The 23,597-nt window shown below is 43.8% G+C and overlaps 1 protein-coding gene across 9 annotated transcripts in view; it reads right to left on the bottom strand.

Moving 5' to 3' along the window:
- FAT3 (FAT atypical cadherin 3) overlaps positions 1–23,597 on the bottom strand; it is a 647,479-nt gene that overhangs the window by 174,902 nt on the left and 448,980 nt on the right. For 7 of the 9 annotated variants that reach the window (XM_025188675.2, XM_075919377.1, XM_075919375.1 and 4 more), the window contains exons 5-7: positions 14,980–15,294; positions 12,790–13,000; positions 12,314–12,382 (exon numbers count right to left, since the gene is read on the bottom strand). In XM_025188675.2, the coding sequence (XP_025044460.2) occupies positions 12,314–12,382; positions 12,790–13,000; positions 14,980–15,294 (595 nt within the window). The remainder of the gene's footprint in view (positions 1–12,313; positions 12,383–12,789; positions 13,001–14,979; positions 15,295–23,597) is intronic. The other 2 variants (XM_075919378.1, XM_075919376.1) reach the window with 1 other exon arrangement.

Below are 23,597 nucleotides of genomic sequence, written 5' to 3' on the forward strand. Positions count from 1 at the left end.
CAGGCAAGGTCAAAGAACTGGGTCTGTATTTTGGTATGAAGTTTGCTATCAGACCAATCTTTTTTGGGATTAAGGGCCAGATTTATGGGTAGCTTGTATTTAGCATCAGCTGTAGATAACGAGAATTTGTCACTTGATTATTTCATTTATGGGAGTGACCTCTCGCACAGCCTGATATTTTTGAGATGTGCCTCTCTTCTTTCATACACCAGAGAAAGACATTATTTTTAGGGCTTGGCTACATTATAAACAATCCCTCATGAAGTGAGTGATTTCAAAAGTGTATTGGAATGCCAAAGCCTTACTAGTAAATTAGCCAGACATTTGTAATTGTAACAGCTTGATCAAATGTATTCACTACATAGACAGACTCCAAGGAGGCAATGATAGAAGCACTCAATGGGGAACAGGTGTTTTCCAGAAACAAAATAATAAAAAGATTTTACTTCTGGAATCTGCCTTTCCCTGATTCAAGACTTCAGGGATGTAGAAAGCAACAATGCAGAAATTAGGGAAGAAAGACAAAAACAAATAGAACTTTTGCCTTCCCTAAAAATTAGCGGAATTAAATTATTTTATGACCAATGCTTGGGCCAATTTCCTTCCAAAGGATGCTTTTAGGGGAAGGCTAAGGAGGTGGCAGATTTCATTTGCAGTGCCTCCCCATCCACTACTGTGGAACATATTTAAAGGACTCCAATCCTCTCTTTATCTATTTGCAGCTTCAGCGATGCAGAGCTTCATACCTAGGTACAGAATAGCTGGAAACTTTCAAGACGAGGAATTTAGGATGAAAGGAGACAAACATGAAGAACAAGTCATGCCAAACTAATCTGATAGCTTTCTTTGATAAGATAACGAGCCTTGTGGATAAGGGAGAAGCGGTGGATGTCATATACCTAGACTTTAGTAAGGCATTTGATACGGTCTCGCATGATATTCTTATTGATAAACTAGGCAAATATAACTTAGATAGGGCCACGATAAGGTGGGTGCATAATTGGCTGGATAACCGTAGTCAGAGAGTTGTTGTTAACGGTTCTAAATCCTGCTGGAAAGGGATAGCAAGTGGAGTTCCTCAAGGGTCTGTTTTGGGACCCGTACTGTTCAATATCTTCATCAATGATGTAGATATTGGGATAGAGAGTACGCTTATTAAGTTTGCAGATGATACCAAACTGGGTGGGGTTGCAACTTCTTTGGAGGATAGGGACATAATTCAAAATGACCTTAGCAAGTTAGAGAAATGGTCAGAGGTAAACAGGATGAGGTTTAATAAAGAGAAATGCAAAGTGCTCCACTTAGGAAGGAACAATCAGTTCCATACATACAAGATGGGAAGGGACTGTCTAGGAAGGAGCATGGCGGAAAGGGATCTAGGGGTCATAGTGGACCACAAGTTGAATATGAGTCAACAGTGTGATGCTGTTGCAAAAAAAGCAAATATGATTTTAGGTTGTATCAACAGGTGTGTTGTAAGCAAAACTCGTGAAGTCATTCTGCCGCTCTACTCTGCACTAGTTAGGCCTCAGCTGGAGTACTGTGTCCAGTTCTGGGCGCCACATTTCAAGAAAGATGTGGAGAAATTGGAAAGGGTACAGAGAAGAGCGACAAGAATGATTAAAGGTTTAGAGAACATGACCTATGAAGCCAGGCTTCATGAACTGGGCTTGTTTAGTTTGGAAAAAAGAAGATTAAGGGGGGACATGATAGCGGTTTTCAAATATCTAAAAGGGTGTCACAAGGAGGAAGGAGAAAATTTGTTCCTCTTGGTTTCTGAGGACAGGACAAGGAGTAATGGGCTTAAAGTGCAGCAGGGGAGGTTTAGATTGGACATTAGGAAAAAATTCCTAACTGTCAGGGTGGTCAAATATTGGAATAAATTGCCAAGGGAGGTGGTGGAATCTCCCTCTCTGGAGATATTTAAGAACAGGTTAGATAGACATCTCTCAGGGATGGTGTAGACGGAGCGTGGTCCTGCCTTGAGGGCAGGGGGCTGGACTCGATGACCTCTCGAGGTCCCTTCCAGTCCTATTATTCTATGAAACAAGGATGACATTTGCCTCCACAGTTCAATTCTCTTAAGGTAAGCCAATAAGCATGAGGAAAAAGCACTCTAAGTTCCTGGAACAGCTGGTTTGCTGTGACTGTTCCTAATGCTACCAATTAGAACTCAAAGCTACTGGTGGGCCTCTTGCTGATTTCTACATCACCTTGAAATAGCTGCTTTCTGAGGTGGCCCCTGAAATGGAGAGGGTTAGTCTTTTTATCTCTAGGAAGTTCATGTTTTAGAAACTCTCTGATTTTGTCCCTGATCCTGAGCACTGTGGTTCCCCTGTGAAGAGATCAGGGACTTTTTTTTTTAAGCTGATGAGAGACCCATGTTCCTGTCAAATATGGAGAGGAACTTCTGGGTTGCTGGTTTCTTGTCATGGGCTCCTAAAACAGTACCAGCTAAGAATGGACACGTGACTTTCTAGATGGAATTAGCCTGGCTAAGGTTAGCATCAAAATGACCATGAACACCACTGCTGCAAAGGACAGGCTGAATAGAAGACTTTATAATGCTAAAGGCAATGTCCAGAGATGAACCTGAGAAACTGCCCATTGCAGAGCCCCATAGAGATGTATACTCTGGAGCTCGTGAGGAAATGTGGCTTTTCTTATACATTTTTCTGCTGCTTCTATTCTGGAGTTTTACTTTCCGCTTAGAGGGTAAAAGTGTAGTCAAGCCCCAGCCATGAAAGAAGACTAAACTAAGTTTAGGGAAGTATCTACAAAGGAGACTTGGCTGAAGTAAGGAGAGTTCTCAGCCCTTTCCCCTAGCACCCACAGGCATAATGTGCTGAACTCAGCTGCTGGGCAGGTTTTTGCACAGATGCAGCAACTCCGGGAGTTCAGGTTTGCCATGTTTTGCTATGATGTGGCTGGCAATAGAAAAGGAGTTTGGTGGGTGCTTCTAATATAGGGAGCATAAGCCCAAAATAATATTTCCCCCAGAAGTAGGGAGGGGGAACTCTTGCGTGGTCCTGCCCCAAAGTGAGTTATAAAACCTAGGAGGCTAATAGAAAAAATGGCCCAGCCGAACTACTGCCCTGAGGCATGATGATGGAAAGGAAATGGACAGATTCCAGGGTCCCAAGGAAGAATCAAACACTCTCTGGCATTTGCAGACAGAGAGATACAGCCCAAATCATATATATAGTAGCCCAGTGTCTGAGAGGCTGAAATGCTGGCTGTTCCCTCTCGGCAGCGCTGTTGTCTCAAATGCTGGCTGTTCCCTCTGGGCGGCGCTGTTGTCTGAAATGCTGGCTGTTCCCTCTGGGCAGCGCTGTTGTCTGAAATGCTGACTGTTCCCTCTGGGTGGCCCATGCTGCATGGGGAGTGCGGGTCCCAAATGGCCACTTGCTCCCCCACAGCGACCCGGCTGAGTGGCTCAGAAGTCAGCCGAGTGCCACAGTGGGAGGTGAAGGGGGGCGGGGCGGTGACGTGCAGTGTGACAGCGGCTCCAGGCCCCGCCCCCTGGCCATGAACGTCACCACCCCGCCCCCCTTCGCCTCCCACCGTGGTGCTTGGCTGACTTCTGCGCTGTTCAGCCAGGCCGCCGCGTGGGAGCAAGTGGCGCAAGTGACCGTTTGGGCTCCGCGCTCCCCATTCAGCAATGGGAGTCCGTAGCCCAAATGGCCATTTGGGCTCCGCAGTCCCCCGAGTGAGAGGCAGGAGGGGGAGGAGAAGTGAAAGAGAGAGACAGAGAGAGAGGCAGGAGGTGGAGGAAAGCTAAGAGAGGGAGAGGGGGAGGTAGTAGGAGGAGGAGAGAGAGCGAGAGACCGGAGCTCAGGAGAGAAGACCGACGTGGAGGAGAGACCCGAAAACCCTGTCTTATGACGGGCTAATTGGCTAGTTACTCAGACTTAGGGAGAGGTCAAGATGAGAAATGTAGCTTTCTAGTATTGATGGATCTAAAATTTATCTATATTAAGGATGTTAAAATGTGGTTACTTTTTATCAACTACTCAATTAGTTGATAAGGATCGCCATTACAATGCTCAGTCTGGCTTGCACCGGGTCCCAGCATAACCTCCCCCACTCCTACTCTGCACTATAAGGGACAGGGTAGCCGGCGCATCCCGTGTCCCTTACAATGCAGAGCAGCAGCAGGGCTGCCCAATGACCCACGGAAGCAGGGACTGATCCAGCGTCTTTGCGCCCCTGCTGTCCTGTCCCTTGTAATGCAGAATGCCAGCAGAAGAACTGGAGTTAATGCTGAGTCCCAGGATAAGGTACTGAGCCGGCATCTTTGTGCGCCAGCTTCTGACCCTTGTAATGCAGAGCAACCGTGGGGGATGTGGGAGGATGCGACTAGTTGACATTGCTAACCAATAAGCTCCTGCTTATCGGTTAGTCGATTAGCTGACTAGTTTCTTACATCCCTCATCTACATGCTGACAAAACAGGTACCAAATACTCTAAATTATACTGTACTATTCAGTTAAAACATGGCATATGTTAGAAATATTAGTAACGTAACATACAAAGCAAGATTTCATATTAGAACATTATCTTAGAAAGAGAACACTGCAGAAATATTTTGAAATTTTAGCAAAGTAGCTGTTGTTAGAAAATCCACGGCTGTGATTTTCCTGAGAAGCTGAAGATGGGGCAAAAACATAAGGTGTAGGGATACAAATGTCAAGAAATATTGTACATAAATTTCTCATCACAAAAGAAGCTGGGGAGTCGCATGTTTTTGGCACTCACTGAAAACTCGTTCAATGTGGTTTAAAAGAAAGGGAAAGAATTTACATTATTATAGCCAGGGATGCTGGAATTTAAGTCCAAGGGGTAGGAAGGTGCTGCTCTAGTTTTAAAAGATGCCTGTCCTTTGAAAGGCCTCTCTCAGGAGTAGGAGGAAGGGATGCAGAAAGATCCACTGGGAGAGTGTTGGAAGGGTTTTGTGCAACATGCTACTCAAGCAACAATCAGCCCCGTGCAGCTCAGCTAATGCGGTTACAGAAGCATACTAATTATTGTGCCACTCCCACCACCAACGCAAGGGGGTAAAAGAGACAAAGACAGAAAGAGGGCTCAGTTTACATGGGAACAAAAAAATGCAACTATCTTGGAGTTTCTATTCCATTGAAAATGAGTTTCTTATCAAATAGCGATTAAATCTAACAAAAACCGAGAAAATGGGCTCTTCTGTACAGGACCTTTACAATGTATTGCTGGGAGCCGGTGTGACCCAATAGAAATATTGAATACATGCTGAAAACAGGAATTGGGTTTGACTTTTCAACCATTATTGATTAGAAAGGCCCAACAGAAGGCAGCCTCCCATGTGAAGTGGTAAGTTCCAAATTAAACAAACAGGCAAGTGGATATGAGAAAAAAAATAATAAATCATAGAATCACAGAATAATAGGACTGGAAGGGACCTCGAGAGGTCATCGAGTCCAGCCCCCCGCCCTCAAGGCAGGACCAAGCTCCATCTACACCATCCGTGACAGATGTCTATCTAACCTGTTCTTAAATATCTCCAGAGAGGGAGATTCCACCACCTCCCTTGGCAATTTATTCCAATATTTGACCACCCTGACAGTGAGGAATTTTTTCCTAATCTCCAATCTAAACCTCCCCTGCTGCACTTTAAACCCATTACTCCTTGTCCTGTCCTCAGAAACCAAGAGGAACAAATTTTCTCCTTCCTCCTTGTGACACCCTTTTAGATATTTGAAAACCGCTATCATGTCCCCCCTTAATCTTCTTTTTTCCAAACTAAACAAGCCCAGTTCATGAAGCCTGGCTTCATAGGTCATGTTCTCTAAAACTTTAATCATTCTTGTCGCTCTTCTCTGTACCCTTTCCAATTTCTCCACATCTTTCTTGAAATATGGCACCCAGAACTGGACACAGTACTCCAGCTGAGGCCTAACTAGTGCAGAGTAGAGCGGCAGAATGACTTCACGAGTTTTGCTTACAACACACCTGTTGATACAACCTAGAATCATATTTGCTTTTTTTGCAACAGCATCACACTGTTGACTCATATTCAACTTGTGGTCTACTATGACCCCTAGATCCCTTTCCGCCATGCTCCTTCCTAGACAGTCGCTTCCCATCTTGTATGTATGGAACTGATTGTTCCTTCCTAAGTGGAGCACTTTGCATTTCTCTTTATTAAACCTCATCCTGTTTACCTCTGACCATTTCTCTAACTTGCTAAGGTCATTTTGAATTATGTCCCTATCCTCCAAAGAAGTTGCAACCCCACCCAGTTTGGTATCATCTGCAAACTTAATAAGCGTACTCTCTATCTCAATATCTACATCATTGATGAAGATATTGAACAGTACGGGTCCCAAAACAGACCCTTGAGGAACTCCACTTGTTATCCCTTTCCAGCAGGATTTAGAACCTGACTACAGTTAGCCAGCCAATTATGCATCCACCTTATCGTGGCCCTATCTAAGTTATATTTGCCTAGTTTGTCAATAAGAATATCATGCGAGACCGTATCAAATGCCTTACTAAAGTCTAGGTATATGACATCCACCGCTTCTCCCTTATCCACAAGGCTCCTTATCCTATCGAAGAAAGCTATCAGATTAGTTTGGCATGACTTGTTCTTCACAAACACATGCTGGCTATTCCCTATGGGTACGTCTACACTACAGCGCTAGTTTGAACTAACTTAGTTCGAATTAGTTAATTCGAACTAAGCTAATTCGAACTAACGCGTCTAGAACTAAAAACTAGTTCGAATTAGCGTTTTGCTAATTCGAACTAGCAAGTCCACATTGAGTGGACTCTGAACAGGGCTTAAGGATGGCCGGAAGCAGTGCCGGCAGGGCATAAGAGGACTTAGAGCATGGAGATGCTGTCTCAGGCTAGCCGAGGGCTGCGATTAAAGGGTCCCGACCCCCACCCCGGACACACAGTTCTAAGGGGTGCCCCGCTTGCAAAGAAGTTCTGGCTTGGAGTGCCCGGAGTACCAACACTGGGCACATCACACCACTTGGCCATCAGCCCGGCTGCACTTGCCGCAGGCTGCCATCTGAGGAGAGGGGACAATTGGGGGGCTGCAGGAGAGCTTCCACCCCCAGAAGCCCGCAGAGCCAGCCCAGTCCTCCCCATCGGGGGCTCATGCCCCATTCCTCCCTCACCTCCTTCCACTTACCCTTCCCTAGCCCCCCTTCTTATTGATGTACAAAATAAAGATAACATTTCTTCCAACATTGACTCTGTCTTTATTGAACAAAACTGGGGGAGACTGGGAAAAGGAGGTGGGAGAGGGGAAGAGAAAGGCTGGGAGAGGGGAGGGCAACTAACATGATCAGGGGTTGGGAACAGGTCCCAGATGAAGAAAGGCTACAGAGACTGGGACTGTTCAGCTTAGAAAAGAGGAGACGGAGGGGGGACAGGATAGAGGTCTCTAAAAGCAGGGGTTGGGTGGAGAGGGTGCATTCAGAAAAGTTCTTCCTGAGTTCCCATAAAGAAGGACTAGAGGACACCAAAGGAAAGGAATGGGTAGCAGGCTTCAAACTAGTAAGAGAAAGTTGTTGTTCTTGAGAAAGCAAATAGTTAACCTGCGGAACTCCTTGCTGCAGGAGGCTGTGAAGGCTACAACTAGAACAGAGTTTAAAGGGAAGTGAGATCAAGTCATGGAGGTTTGGTTCATGGAGTGGTCTTAGCCAGGGAGTAGGAGTGGTGTCCCTGCCCAAAGTTTGTGGAAGGCTGGAGAGGGATGGCACGAGACAAATGGCTTGGTCACTGTCTTCGGTCCATGCCCTCCAGGGTCCCTAGGGTTGGCCGCTGTCGGCAGACAGGCTACTGGGCTAGATGGACTTTTGGTCTGACCCAGGACGGCCATTGTAAGCTCAGGGCTCAGGGTCGGGGGTCTCAGTGGACCCCCTTGATTTTCATGCACACCTGCTCCTGGGTGGCCAGGCTGGCAGCTCTCCTGCCCTAGCCGGCCACTTTCCTGTGCCTAGTGCGGAGATCGTGGACGAGGTCCACGATGTCCGCACTAGCCCAGGAAGGTGCCCGCCTCTTGCGGTCCAGGGCAAGCTCCCGGGAGCCGCCAGCCTGGTCCCGGGAAGAGGGGGTGGGCTGGGGGACATCGGGTGGGTGGCTCTGTGCCGTGCCAGGTGCAGGGTCTGCTAGCTGGGTGCTGGCAGGCTTGCACCTGGCACGGGCACCGTAGCCAGCCCGTGCCCCTTTAAGGGGTCCGGGGCCGGGAGGGGGGCATAGAGTTTCCCTGGTGTTGGCCAGAGTGGCCACCAGGGAAACCTGGGGAGGGCTAGCCTCCCACTAGTTCGAATTAAGGGGCTACACACCCCTTAATTCGAACTAGCTAGTTCGAACTAGGCTTAATCCTTGTAAAATGAGGTTTACCTAGTTCGAACTAAGCGCTCCGCTAGTTCGATTCAAATTCGAACTAGCGGAGCGCTAGTGTAGCGCCTATTAAAGTTAGTTCGAACTAACGTCTGTTAGTTCGAACTAACTTTGTAGTGTAGACATACCCTATCACTTTATTACCTTCCAAGTGTTTGCATATGATTTCCTTAATTACCTGCTCCATTATCTTCCCTAGACATTAAACTGACCGGTCTGTAGTTTCCTGGGTTGTTCTTATTCCCCTTTTTATAGATGGGCACAATATTTGCCCTTTTCCAGTCTTCTGGAATCTCCCCTGTCTGCCATGATTTTTCAAAAATCATAGCTAAAGGCTCAGATACCTCCTCTATCAGCTCCTTGAGTATCCTGGGATGCATTTCATCAGGACCTGGTGACTTGCTGACATCTAACTTTCCTAAGTGATTTTTAACTTGTTCTTTGTGTATCCTATCTTCTAAACTTACCCTCTCTCTGCTTGTATTCACTACGTTAGGCACACCTCCAGACTTCTCGGTGAAGACCGAAACAAAGAAGTCATTGAGCATCTCCGCCATTTCCAAGTTCCCTGTTACTGCTTCTCCCTCCTCACTAAGCAGTGGGCCTACCCTGTCCTTGGTCTTCCTCTTGCTTTTAATGTATTTATAAAAGGTCTTCTTGTTTCCCTTTATGCCTGTAGCTAGTTTAAAGGGTAACCATTTCCTATGGTCACTCTGCTTCTCTTTTGTTTTATGAAGTCAATACGCACAAAAGTTGAACTCCAAGCTCTGGGCTATATTTGGCCCTTGCATATGCTGGCAGGGCTCCTGGAGACACACATGGAGATACAGGTGCAAAATTCAGATCAGGACACGGTTGCTGCTGTTCACAAAGAGATGTCTGGAGCTATCAGTCCCTTGCAGCTTACCATACGGTAACTGACACACGTTAGAAGCAGCTAAATTAATCTAACTGTAAAATACTTATATTGTAAGGTCTTTGTGTTAGACTATCATTTTGTTCTTTCTTTGCACAACACCTACTACGCTGGCATCCCAGTTCATGCCTGCTATTGCCACCGCATGTTGCTGCCTCTACATCAGAGGCAGCAGTGCGGGATGGCAGGTGGGAATAGGTCCACAAGGGGAGCTGATTTAAAAACCAGCTTCCCATGCAGACCGGCTCCTTCCTCCCGCCCCAGGCTGCTGCCTCTGATACAAAGGCAGCAGTGTATGGTGGCTGCAGCCCTGTTTGGGGGGGGGGGAGGTGCTGAGCTCCCCGTGGACAGAGGCTGCTCCATGGCAGCAGCCCCTGTCAATGAGGTATCAAGCTCCCCACAGACAGAAGCTGCTGCCACGGAGCAGCCTCTGTCTGCGGGGAGCTCATACCTCCTGAGGATAGGGACTGCAGCCGCAGAGCAGCCTCTGTCCATGGCAGGCCCTGGCTTGCTGTGGACAGAGGCTGCTCCATGGGATGCCAGAGTAGCCTCTGTCTGCAGGGAGGCCGGGCTGCCACTATGGGAGGCAGCAAGGGAGGGAGTAGGAATGTCTGTGGTGGTGACACACATGGAGGGCCATTTAAAAGCCGGCTCTCCACCTGTATTGGCTACCGCATACCCCCCTACTCCTGTGTGCTGCCCCCTCTCTATCAGAGACAGCAGCATGGGAGTGTTGGAGAAAGGCAGATCTGGTGCTTGTGGGGAGCTGTCTTAAAGCCAGCCCCCCATGGGCACCGGATCTTGCCTCCCCCCACTTGCTGACTCTGATACAAAGGCAGCAAGGCGGGGAGAGGAGGGATGTGTGTAGTCGATAGGATAAATTGATAAACCCAGGCTTATTGGTTAATCATGTAGTCGTCTACACATTGACATCCCTAACAGGCACTACTGAAGTAGAAATACTACTACTACTACAGTAGATGGCCACAAATGAAGACTAGGGACTCAGTCCTGCTCAGAAGTCCTATGAAAGTCAACTGATGTTAGGAACTTCACACTGCTTGGTATTGGCTCAGCATCTTCCAGCATCCAACCCCAGAGCACGTATCTCAAACTCATGGCCTGGTGGCCTAAGCACTTCCCCAATCTGGCCCATGAAAATTTTGGAAAAAGTTATTTTATCAGGCCTGCCTGGTCTTAGAGCAATCACAGTTGATAGTGATGCATGAGGCATCAGGTAGGAAAGCTCCCTGATCTGGCTTAATTCTAATAACGTGGTTGAGATTTTCCAGGAAAAAAAACCTAATTATCAGGAGGCTTGTGATCAAATCAATAGAGTTGGTACCATTGATATCTAGTCAGTTTCAAAACATGAGTTAATAGTTTCACATCTTACACCCATGGACTGGAAAGCTTTGCACACACCGCTCATGCTGCCACAGGGACATGCCGTCAGTGGCGTGGACCTAGCAGCTGGGAGCCTCTCTAGCTCTGTTGTGCTGCCAGTGGTGGAGGGAGTCCTCAGCAGGATTTAAATCTTCTGGGGGCAGTAGGTGCAGGAGGAGGCAGTGGGCAGAGATCCCCCCCCTCCGATACTTGATACCAGAGATGGTGCCCACTGGCCTGCTACGAGGATTTGAGGACTGTCACTGGCCCTAAGGTAAATTGAATTAGAGGCCCTACAGCCTTTAAGGACAATGTTAGGATTTTTTTGGGGGGAGAGGGAGGGAAATAAATTAAAAACTATTTTTAAAAGTATATAAGCTACTCTAGCTGTAGGTACCATATTACATTTCAAAATAAGGTCTCTAATTACCATGCATGCTCTTCATCGGCCTCTGAGCAATAACCATGTTGAGCACCATTACGAGGAGGTACCGGAAAAGGAATAGTTATAATGATGCGTAAGAATGTAGTTGGAAAGCAGCGGCCTTCTCTCAGACTTAAACTTGAGAGCATTATCATGAGAGTGCTGGAATTCACTGAACCAAAGACAAAACGGGATGAAGGGCAGAGTCCAACAAGAAGTTCAAAAGGTGTCAAAGAAGTCAGTGTGTGTGGGGGGGGGGTCCCCTGGGGAGGATAGGTAGGGTCAGCAAGAGGAAGGAAATGTAAACATAATGCTCATGTCAAGTGCTCATGCTGTGCTAAAACTATTGAAGAATGCTAAGGGAGACACTGGACCCCTGTTTTGCTCTTCCCAAAGGGCTAACAGGGACCCAAGAGCACTGTGATAGCACTGGGTTTAGTTTCAATGATGTTAGGGATCTCAGAAACCCAGTTACAGATAAGAAAGGAAACACAGACATTTCCCGTCCACCTCTGCACAAACTGGCAGGTAAGGACAGAAAGGTTAGAGAGATGTTAAATCAGTTGCCCAAAGCCAAACACATATACCAATGGCAGAGCTGGGAGCAGCTCTTAGGAATGCTGAGTCCTATCTCTGTTCCAACAGCCAAGGAATACTCCTCCTTCCTTCTTTTTCTAATATCCACAGACCTACTGCTTCTGCCTTCACATTAAGAATACCACCACTATCATGTCCTCTACTGCCTTTTACCAGACATGCTCGCTTTCCATTCCCCCACCTTTTAAAATAAAGTTATGGAAGGCAAATTAGCCAATTTTGAGCTTGAAATCTCACATCTAAACTTATTTCTCTTTTTTCAGCTTGCATTCAAAAGGATCATTTGGTGGCTCCATTTACAACCCACATGCTGATACTGCTCACACCTATTCCCCCCCCCCCCATTTTAAAGGGACAGCACTGAACTGTAAAACATTAACATTCTTTTTGTGTGGTGCGTGTTAAACTGTGAAAATCCGTGAAGAAAGGGATAATAATTGGATACGATAAAAGCTGTCAGAAAAAAGAATGTATTAAGTCCATCCTGTCACAGGCACTTAAGAAAGATGTAATATAATTTGCTTCAAAGAACTTGTAAAAAAAAAAAGGCAGCTTGGATAGTTGTATTTTAGCAAATGTGTTTGCACTAAGGGTACCTTCTGTTGAACAGTTCTGCCCACAAGCTGTCTGTAGAATATAGAACATCTCTCGAGCATGCTTGCCACCTTGAAGCAGGGCAGTCGGAAGCAGAAAAAAAAGAACAGAATGCAGAAAAAAAGGTGAAGAAAAGAGAGAAATGAGGGACAGCAAGTCTAAGTACCATAAATACATTTAGAAATGAGATTAGCAAAGTATGACAATAGAATTTAAATGACAGACAACATTAAGATTGCAGTAAATAACATACTATGAAAAAAAAAACAATTCAGCCAAATAGCGCTTTCTTTTCAGCTTAGCTAAGGGGTCATAACAAGAGCATGAGTATTATTATTATATTAAATTAGACATTTTCATTTCAGCATTTCACATTTTTAATTTGGGTGATAACTTTTGTTAGTTTTCTCACTCTCCAAACCACACATTACAAGATGTTTTCTTGATACTTATTTCATAGCAGCGGGTTCAAACTTACCAACTATATCAAACCACAAAGGTATGTTAGAGGGTTGCACAGACACCACTCCCACAATTTCTGTGACTCTATCACTTTCCATGACAGTGAAGTTGTAGAAGGGCTCATCAAAAGTCAGTGATACAGGTGAGGGTGCAGGTTTTTTAATCCACTCAATATGGAGACGTGCAGTTGAAGACTTCTGGGGTCGTCCATTATCCACTGCTTTTATCTATTACACATGGGGAGAACACATAGGGTTAGAGTTAACATGCAGGTCTGTCAATGCTCTTGAGTCTACTCCTGCCACCAGTATAAAGCTGAGTTTATATATCTGTGAAAATTTTCAACAAAAATGAAAAAATATTTTTTGTCAAAAATGTTCACGTAAAAGTTGATCTTTCAGCAAAACTCAAAATCATTTGATTTGGAAAGGCTGCTGGCCTCATGGGACTTGTACAGTGGAATGGGGGTTGCCAGTTAACTGAATGTGCCAGATAAGAGGATGGGGGTTGCAAATACAACTTCATGTGGGTGCTTTGGTCAGTTATGCCAATGTCCTGAGTGTTTGACTAGTTTTCCTTTATTTTAGGGTGTTTTTGAGTTATGTACTTTAGGATATATTGAAAAATATATATGATTATAGCATCAATTAATGTGATAAACACACTTTTTAAAAGATTGATAGTATTTGCCTGAAATACCTTATCCAGTTAGCCAGAGTTGATCTTTCTGGGAAATAGATAAAGGTGGCACGGTGAACTGTAACAGGTGGAATGCTGGGAAATAGATTAAGAGGTCCTGGTGAAGTATAGCAGGTAGCTTATTATTCTACTTGGATTTAAAGGAGGTGGGCTCTGTAGAGACAGAGGCTATGTCTAGACTGCAGGCTTCTTTCGAAAGAGGCTCTTTCGAAAGATCGCGTCTAGACTGCAGGCGGATCTTTCGAAAGAGCAATCCGCTTTTTCGAAAGAGAGCACCCAGCGAGTCTGGATGCTCTCTTTCGAAGACGGCCTATTTACATTGAAGAACGCCTTCTTTCGAAAGAGGAACTTTCGAAAGAAGGCGTTCTTCCTCGTAAATTGACGTTTACCGCCATCGAAAGAAAAGCCGCGTTCTTTCGAATTAATTTCAAAAGAACGCGGCTTGAGTCTGGACGCAGGGGAAGTTTTTTCGGGAAAAGGCTACTTTTCCCGAAAAAAACCCTGAGTCTGGACACAGCCAGAGAGAAGATCAGGGATGTATCCTGAGCAGTCCTGGGGTAGAAATCTTGGTAGGAAGTTAGCCTGGGGAGAAGACCTGAGCAGAACTTTATAATACAATATTTTATTATTAATTAAGCCAATTCCCTGGAAGTGAGTGAAACCTTGCTCTCAAGTCACAGTGTGAGATCTGATAGGCACCTGGTCACAGTGCTATTTACACTGACACCTAGATCCCCAATGAAGATGTAAAATAAGATGGGATGAAACATCGATTGATGTGGCACCCTACAGACACTAGTACCCACTCAATGTTTTGCAGTTTCTCGTTATCCTTTAAGTGCCTATCATTAATCATTTCAAATAACAGAAGATTGTTTCAATACATATGGATTTATGGATTTAATATGCCTGTAAAGTTGATTCTGTCAAGAAATGCAAGACATCTCCTGTCTCTCTTAGGCCAGGTCTGAACACAGTTTTTGTTCCCTTAACTATTTTGGTTAGGATTGTGATTTTGTTGTTGTTGTTGTACTGAAACAATTATTCCAATGCAACACCTAGTATGGATGAAGTTATACTAGTGTAAAAATGTTTTATACTAGTACACATTATTACAATCATAAACTTTATCAATATAATTACTTATATACCAATATCACTGTATCCACACTAAGGGGGGCTGTAGCAAAGTTAGAGCGGTATAATCATTGTGTGTATAGACAAGCCATCATTCTGTTTTTCCAATGCTCAGGGGGAAATGCAAAGTGATGCTTTCAAGATCTACCATTTAAACAATCTCTGTGCTAGAACACAAAAACATCCAGGGTAAAAAGAGCTCATTTCTTTATCTATAGTAACATATGAAGACAGCATTTCCTAATAGGTTAAAATTTTACATATAATTCCTAAATTAGGGAAAACTATGTGACATTATTTGTACTAACTTTAAAAAAATATTCTCGAAACATCAAATGGTGTGAGCTTATTCTAGTTAAGGAATTCTTACTGTTAAGATGTCATAATTCCCTGCTGTGAATTGCTTTCTGGAAGAAACCATCCCGGTTTTAGGGTCAATAAAAAATTTCCCATCATCATTTCCATCCACGATGCTGTAGGAAATTTCTGCATTCGGTCCTTCATCTTTGTCAAATGCAAAAGCTCTGTAGATTGGCTCCCCTCTTTTCTTGCGATCCCTCTCAGGCAACTTGACCTGATAGACTTTCTCTGGAAACTGAGGCTTGTTATCATTTTCATCCAGAACTTGAACCACTACCCAAATAGTAGATTGTTTGGGAGAGATACCTCCATCTGTGACAGTCACCTGGATGAAATAAGAAGAATTATTAAATGTAAAGAAATTTTGTAAAGAGATGGAATGACCCACAAGAAAAAAATAACTCTTTGGCAGTCAGCAAAGTCCTTTATGTTTATAATAAGAAATCCAACAATTTCATGTCAGCAAAAAAGAGCGCACAGAAAATTCTCCAACTGGGGTTCAACTCAGAACCTAGAGCCTCATATGTAGAAGTCTATTACTTTTACCAAAACACATTCTCCTGCCTCGGTCCCTCAAGCAGCCCCTAAATAGTGACAAAAGAACTGGAATTAACCACTTGCTCACCAAGGGATCACATTTGACCTTTGTACCACTGCAATTTTTGTATGTTTTTAGAAGTTTCCTGATTCATATAATTGTGATTTCTTTATAGTATTTATGACAAATATAACATATTCCTTCTTAAATCCTGAAATGATCACTGTCATTTTTTCATTCATTAACCAGAATCTGGCAGTGCATTAATGCCATGATCTGTATGGCTACAGTGGAAACAGAGATACATATATCACCATAACAAAACCAGAGACATACTTAGTAAAAATTCCTGTTGTATTGTGTAACTATAGTGTGAGCTAACAGTAATAAATAAGCACTGTAATCTGAGGAAAACAAGAGTTAAATAAGAAGTTGGCAGAGACTTAAAACAGAATTACTGATCATTTTAATTATGAAATATTGTGAAAATGAAATGATCCAAGATCAACAAGAGTTCATGAGATTCAGTAATACACTCCTATATTTTTTTAAAATCAATATACATTTCAAACTTTCCCTCTATCTTGTAAGTACAATTTTAACAAGCTAAGTAAGAAGACAGAAAGCGACTTCTGCTTGCATGAAAGAAATTTGTTTTTCAGATAGGGATGTAAAAAAAGGTTAATAATGTAACCGTATAACTGCTGAGAATCTTAATATTTATATGGTTACACGCTGTGGACTCTGCAGTGTAAAGCTTATATTGGAGAGCCTACAGTGCAGCCGGCTCGCCAGGAGCGGGGCTGGCAGCCAGAGCCGATGCATGCCGAGAGCCAGCTTATGCACATCAGTTCCCAGGCCCTTTCCTGGGGAGCAGGCTGCCACCCCACACTGTGGGCTCTGAGAGAGAGCGCCAGCAGCGTGGGACAGGAGCCAGCTCCCAGGAGCGGGGCTGGGAGCAGGCACATAACCATAACGGAAACCAATAAACTGTTACTTATTGGTTAACCATTTAAACGGTTACACTCTTACATCCCAACTTTCAATTAAATTTGCTAATATGCCAATTCCCACAGTAGCAATTTTTGAGGATGGTGAGCCAATATATTACATACTTTCTAGTCAGGCAGTACTGACCATTCACAGTGATAGTGCTACTGGGTTAACTGCTCAGTGGGTTATTTTGATCTAAATGTATTTTTTTTTTCTCCTTACCAAACAAAGTATCTCCTGGGCCTCAAAAACACCACACCAAAACTATTCTGGAAACTTGGTCCCCTGACATTGTTCACTCCATCCCATTAGAACCCTAGCTTTCGAGTAAATGCTGAGGAGATCTTGGGATCAGCAGCAGAAGCACAGCTTTGTCTAGGAAGGAAGGAAACTTATTTTCCTCTTTGCCTGTTGTTAACTACACTTTTAAAAACTGAAACCATGGAAATTGCTGGACTGACATCTGTGGAGCCTCAAACCTTCTATTTACATACAACAACTGCTAGAGCAGCACACATCAGCCATGCAAAATTGCCTACATCATCCAACCACTCATTTGGCGATGGGGACCTGCTCTAGAACTGTATGGCTACGTCTACACTGGCCCCTTTTTCGGAAGGGGCATGCTAATTTTGAAAGTGGGAATAGGGAAATCCGCGGGGGATTTAAATATCCCCTGCGGATTTAAATAAACGTCTGCCGCTTTTTTTCCGGCTTGGGGAAAAGACGGAAAAAAAGCATCTAGACTGGCCCGATCCTCCGGAATAAAGCCCTATTCTGGAGGATCTCTTATTCCTACTTCAAAGTAATTTAAATCCCCCGCGGATTTCCCTATTCCCACTTTCAAAATTAGCATGCCCCTTCCGAAAAAGCATGCCCCTTTCAAAATTAGCATGCCAGTGTAGACGTAGCCTTATCAGTCTTAGGCTTCTCTCTTCAGAGACTGTTAACCTAGATGCCAATTAGTGCCGGTTGGTACTTCAATCTCGAAATGTGAACACTTGTCTGCTGAGAACTGGACTGAGACAATCACTGTATTTCTCACAACCCACTAAACCGCCATCTGTCAGTCTTTACTGGAATGACCAGCAACCTAGAAGTGAAAGACTTTGCTCATTGCTGAAGAGCTCAGCCACACGGTTCCTCCTCACTGCACTTATTAAAAGACTATTTATAATTTTTAAAAGGCTGCATGAGTGGTAGCTAATCTGCCTCTCTCCTATTGTGCAGCAAACACCCCTTGAAGTAGCAGTTTCTTCACTCAATAAACCCATGAATACAAGATCATTTTTAAACAAAAAGCAATACCCCCAATCTATCACCAATATAAAAAATACACAAAAATATGCCATTGTTAAGGATGACCCCACCATACTTCTGCTCTCTTGATGCAGAGCAAAACAGGCAGTTGGTATGAACTCAAGTTAAAGAAATCCTATTCCAGGATTTCTGCTTCTAGTAGAGATAAAATAATCTATAATACTGGCAGTACAGCAAGAATTCAGCATACTAAACCAAAACTGAGACATGCTCATTTCAACACAAATCAAAATACAATGCAATGCTGTTTATTATTTCTACACTGTCCCTAATAGACAGAAAATGCCAGAAAATGCCAGAGTGGGGAAATACTGATGTTTGCATAATGAAATATGACACTATTACATTTTCCAAATCTCCAGTGGACCGCTGCAAATAATGGAGAATACAAACAAAAATATTATAGATATGTCTATTATAATATCTTGTTTTCACTGCTTACGACTTTGCCAAACTTTAAGGCTACATCTAGACTGGCCCCTAATTCCGGAAAAGTCATGCAAAGCAGGTAAGTCAGAATAGGGAAATCCGTGGGGGATTTAAATATCCCTCGCGGGATTTAAATAAACATGTCCGCCGCTTTTTTTCCGGCTTAGGGAAAAGCCAGAAAAAAGCGTCTAGACTGGCGCGATCTTCCGGAATAAAGCCCTTGAAAGTAGGAATTAGTGATTTCCCTATTCTGACTTACCTGCTTTGCATGACTTTTCCGGAATTAGGGGCCAGTCTAGACATAGCCTAATTGTCTGGGCTGAAATTTTCCTTGTTAAGTGTCTGTCTCACGTTGGGGTGCTATTTTTGCTTTGGTTTGATTAAAAAAAAATGTTAGCCAAAATTATGCAGCAGTTTCTGAAAACAAGGCTGAGAAAAAATTTGCAGTTTCACCCATGTCAAAAAGTTCTGAGGGCATTTTGTGAGATGAGCTCTAGTGCCTCACGAGCAGGGATGTGATATTTGGCAGAGGGATAGCTTTTATGTAGGGGATGGGCCTTTTACTGGCCCCATGAAAATCTGCCCAAATGGGGCTAAATTTATTAGACTGAAAAAATCACAGCTCACGCTTCCTCAGTAGAGACTTAGATCTTAGCAGCTAAATACTCTGAAGAATCCAGGCACAATGGGTTACATCCAAGCTTGGGGCAGGGCATGACTTTCCCTATAACTTCAGCAGGTTTGTGATGGGCTGAACATCTGAACTGCACCCAAATTTTTCCTCTGCTTTCAATGTTCCCATTGCCTATTGCAACCTTATTTCAGCCCCTTTGTGCATATGTACTACTTTTATTGCATGTTCACATGCTATTCAGACACAGGATTCCTGCTTCATTCATCACACAGTCTGGGCGTTCTCTGAACGTAGATCAGGGTTGTGTAGTGAAGAAGCCCCATCTGTTGGACTCCCTGATTCATTTGTTGCAGAATTTGAAAGGTCTGTAGTGCGTGAAGCAGGGGACTCCAAAAGGAGAGAAAAAAATATGGCTGAGGGAGTTGAATGTTGCCTTGGAGAAGTGGATTCTATCTCAATCTCTGCCACAGAGATCCTATGTGATACTCAACAAGTCACTTAATACAAAGTTTTTATAAATAGTAATTAATTGTGTACTACTCATTTTCTGATTGACTGACTTGAAACTGAGGGCTGATTTGCAGAAGTAATGAGCCACTGAATTCAACAGCAGCTGTGCTTTAAACATGTAAAATGCCATATCACCAGTTCCTGTGCATTTCCCACCAGGCACCCCAAATGAGTGGATACTTTTGACATTAATTTTTCTGTGCCTTAGTTCCCCTCTGCAAAATGGGGATAATAATAACCCTCATCTCACAGATGTATTATAAAAATACATTCATTAATATTTGTGAAGAATTCAGATTATATAATGATGAGACCTATACAAAGGTCACAAGGAAATTAAAAGAGTCTGCCTTTAGAATAGGGATTGAATAGCATGCAATAAATAAGGCAGGGGGGCACAAACGGGAGAAAACAAACCACTGAATAGCTGCTTATTATGGGAGTAACATCTAGTCACCATTGCATGAGGCAAGGGTCCTGAGAAAAAAATAGTATAAGATAACATAAGCAAAGGCTGTCATAATGCACATGCACAAGGGGGATGAATGCTGACATTTTCTACAGGTATGTCTACACTAGCCCCCTAGATCGATCTAGGGAGGCTAATGAGGGCGATTGAAATTGCAATTCAATCCCGAGATTTAAATATCCCGCGCTTGATTTGCATGTTCCTGGCCGGTCGTCATTTTAGAAATTGACTAGCCCGAAGTAGCTGCCCGCGTCTACACGCAGCACTGAAACGGGATTTCGATTTAAAGCCCCTAAATTGAATTAGCTGGTAAACCTCATTGCAGGAGGAATACCAGCTAATTCGAGTTAGGGCTTTAAATCGGAATCCCGTTTCACTGCCGCATGTAGACGCGGGCAGTTACTTCGGGCTAGTCAATTTCTAAAATGACAACTGGCCAGGAACATGCAAATCAAGAGCAGGATATTTAAACCTTAGGCTTGATTTGCACTTTCAGTCGCCCTCATTAGCCTCCCTAGATCGATCTAGGGGGCTAGTGTAGACGTACCCTAACTTTTCAGAACTTGACTTGGCAATCTGGTAATATTCTTTTAATGCAGTTTTTTGGTGCACATGGACAGAACTAGATATACATGAAGGTGCCCTTTTACTAGACAGCAGTGATTATGGAGTCAATTTCATGATTTGGAGTTGCTACAGAATCCATGTTTTTCTCTAGCTGCATTTTTGTTGTTTTTTTTTCCTTATAAAAATGTGAACTTTCTAGTTTCTTAAATTTACAAACCTAGCTTCTCCTCTTAGGAAGGGACTGGTACAGACTATATAGTTAAAAGCATATTGTGATTGCTTCTCAAAGGCGAATTAAAATCCTCTGTTTTATTCTTTACTAACTAAATCCAATGCCCAAACCTGTAACAAAAAGCTTTCAAAGTAGAATTGAATTTTCTATGTAATGTTTTGCAGTACAATATTCTTTAAGTCTAAGCAGAACATCTTTTAAAATATCCCTTTCCAAATTCTGGAATTCTTTTATTGAGATTTTTTTAAAGTCCAAGCCAGATGTACCATGGGCTTCACATTTTACTAATGTGGAGCAAGTTGTAGAACTGGGATCCATCTCATTTCTAGAGTATCTTAGACATTGTCTACAAAATGGGACATATAATAAATACATTTAAACAGTTATTTTTATTTTTTTTTCAGAACAAAATCTATTCTGCCAATGGCAGCTGACAGATATGACAAATTACAAGGGAACCCTCCGAACTCCACTAGTGAATCAAGAGGATGCTAGAAAATCTAATTATTATATAGCACCCACGATCAAAAAGAAAACTCCCATTAGGCTCAGTTTATATTTTCAATATTTTCTTAAACAATGAGTGCTAAGAATTCCCAATTTCCTCATCATTAAGAAAATGTTGAAAATATAAATTGAGTGTAATCAGGCTTTTCTTCGCCACCAGGGGGCTATCAATATATTAAAATGTGTAAACCCAATTTCTGGAACATCAATAGAATGAAAATATAGTCACATGATTCAAATTTATTCAAATAACTATTGAAGAGATGATGGCTACAATGTTAAATAAATAACAAATTAATGCATCCAAAGTAATCAATATACATTTTGCTTTAATTGTGAAGTTTGTTAATTCTGCTCAAAACTGTACACCCTGAAGGAGACCTTTACATTTAAGCTTCTCTTGGGTGACATAAGATTTTCAAATTGCCAGGTTCGAGCATCACATGGAAAGCTGTGAGTGTTAGACAGACGAGGCTGATGTGTTACTTAAAGTTTCATCTTTCAGGCATGTAAATGACAAAAACAAAAAAACAAACGAATAAACAAACAAAAACAAAAAAACGCCAACAGCCAAAGATAGGATTATTTAACTGAACTGTTATTCCAGTCCCTAACTAGCTCTCTTCTCTACTCTATTGATCTATTGCCAGCCCTGCTTTGTCAGATCCCACATTTAAAACAGATTAAAATAAGAGAGATTAAAATAAAAGATATTAAAATAAAACAAAACAACTTTCAAAGTCTGCCCCACCATCCCCCCCAAAAACTTTGCAAGTTTAAAGTTGCTCCAACGTCCGCCCACACACCACAAACTCTGAACAGCATGGAAACAAAAAGATACTTCCACAGTCACAACCAACAAAACACCATTCTCCAAGCACTAGCTTATTTACATCAGGACAATCCAACTAAGGGTATGTCTACACTACAACACTAATTCGAACTAACTTAGTTCGAACTAAGCTAATTCGAATTAGCACATCTAGACTTAAAAACTAGTTTGAATTAGCGTTTTGCTAATTCGAACTAGCATGTCCACACTGAGTGGACCCTGAACCGAGGTTAAGGATGGCCGGAAGCAGTGCTGGCAGGGCATCAGATTAGGACATAGAGCATGGAGCTGCTGCCTCGGGCTAGCCAAGGGCTGTGCTTAAAGGGACCCGACCCCCACCCTGGACAGACAGTTCTCAGGGGTTGCCCACTTGCAAAGCAGTCCTGGTTGGAGTGTCCTGAGTGCCCACACTCGGCACATCACAGCACTCGGCCATCAGCCCAGCTGCACTTGCCGCAGGCTGCCATCCGGAGGGGGGGGGTCAATCAAGGGGCTTCAGGAGAGTTTCCACCGCGAGGAGCCCGCAAAGCCAGCCCAGTTCTCCCCATCGGGGGTTCATACCCCATTCCTCCCTCACCTCCTTCCACTTACCCCTCCCTAGCCCCCCTTCCTGATGTACAAAATAAAGGACACGTATGTTCAAAAATAGAAATTCTCTTTATTGAACAAAACTCGGGGAGACTGGGAAAAGAAGGTGGGAGAGGGGAAGAGAGAGGGTGGGAGAGGGGAGGGCAACTAAAATGATCAGGGGGTTGGAACAGGTCCCATATGAAGAGAGGCTAAAGAGACTGGGACTTCTCAGTTTAGAAAAGAGGAGACTGAGGGGGGATAAGATAGAGGTCTATAAAAGCATGAGTGGTGTGGAGAGGGTGCATAAAGAAAAGTTCTTCATTAGTTCCCATAATATAAGGACTAAAGGACACCAAATGAAAGGAATGGGTAGCAGGCTTCAAACTAATAACATAAAGTTGTTCTTCACAAAGCAAATAGTCAACCTGTGGAACTCCTTGCTGCAGGAGGCTGTGAAGGCTAGAACTAGAACAGAGTTTAAAGAGAAGTGAGATCAATTCATGGAGCTTGGGTCCATGGAGTGGTATTAGCCAGGGGGTAGGAATGGTGTCCCTGGCCTCTGTTTGTGGAAGGCTGGAGATGGATGGCACGAGACAAATGGCTTGGTCATTGTCTTCGGTCCATCCCCTTCAGGGTACCTAGTGTTGGCCGCTGTCGGCAGACAGGCTACTGGACTAGATGGACCTTTGGTCTGACCCAGTATAGCCTAAGCTCAGGGCTCAGGGTCGGGGGTCTCAGTGGACCACTTTGATTTTCATGCCAACCTGCTCCTGGGTGGCCAGGCTGGCAGCTCTCCTGCCCTAGATGGCCACTTTCTTGTGCCTAGTGCGGCGGTCGTGGATGAGGTCCACGATGTCTGTACTAGACCAGGCGGGCGCCCACCTCTTGCGGCCCCGGGCAGGCTCCTGGGAGCCGCCAGCCTGGTCCCGGGAAGAGGGGGAGGGCTGGAGGGCATCGGGTGGCTGGCTCGAGCCGTGCCAGGTGCAGGGTCTGCTGGCTGGGTACTGGCAGGCTTGCACCTGGCACG

The sequence above is a fragment of the Pelodiscus sinensis genome, chromosome 1, assembly GCF_049634645.1.
Source record: "Pelodiscus sinensis isolate JC-2024 chromosome 1, ASM4963464v1, whole genome shotgun sequence".
Taxonomy (NCBI): Eukaryota; Metazoa; Chordata; order Testudines; family Trionychidae; genus Pelodiscus; species Pelodiscus sinensis.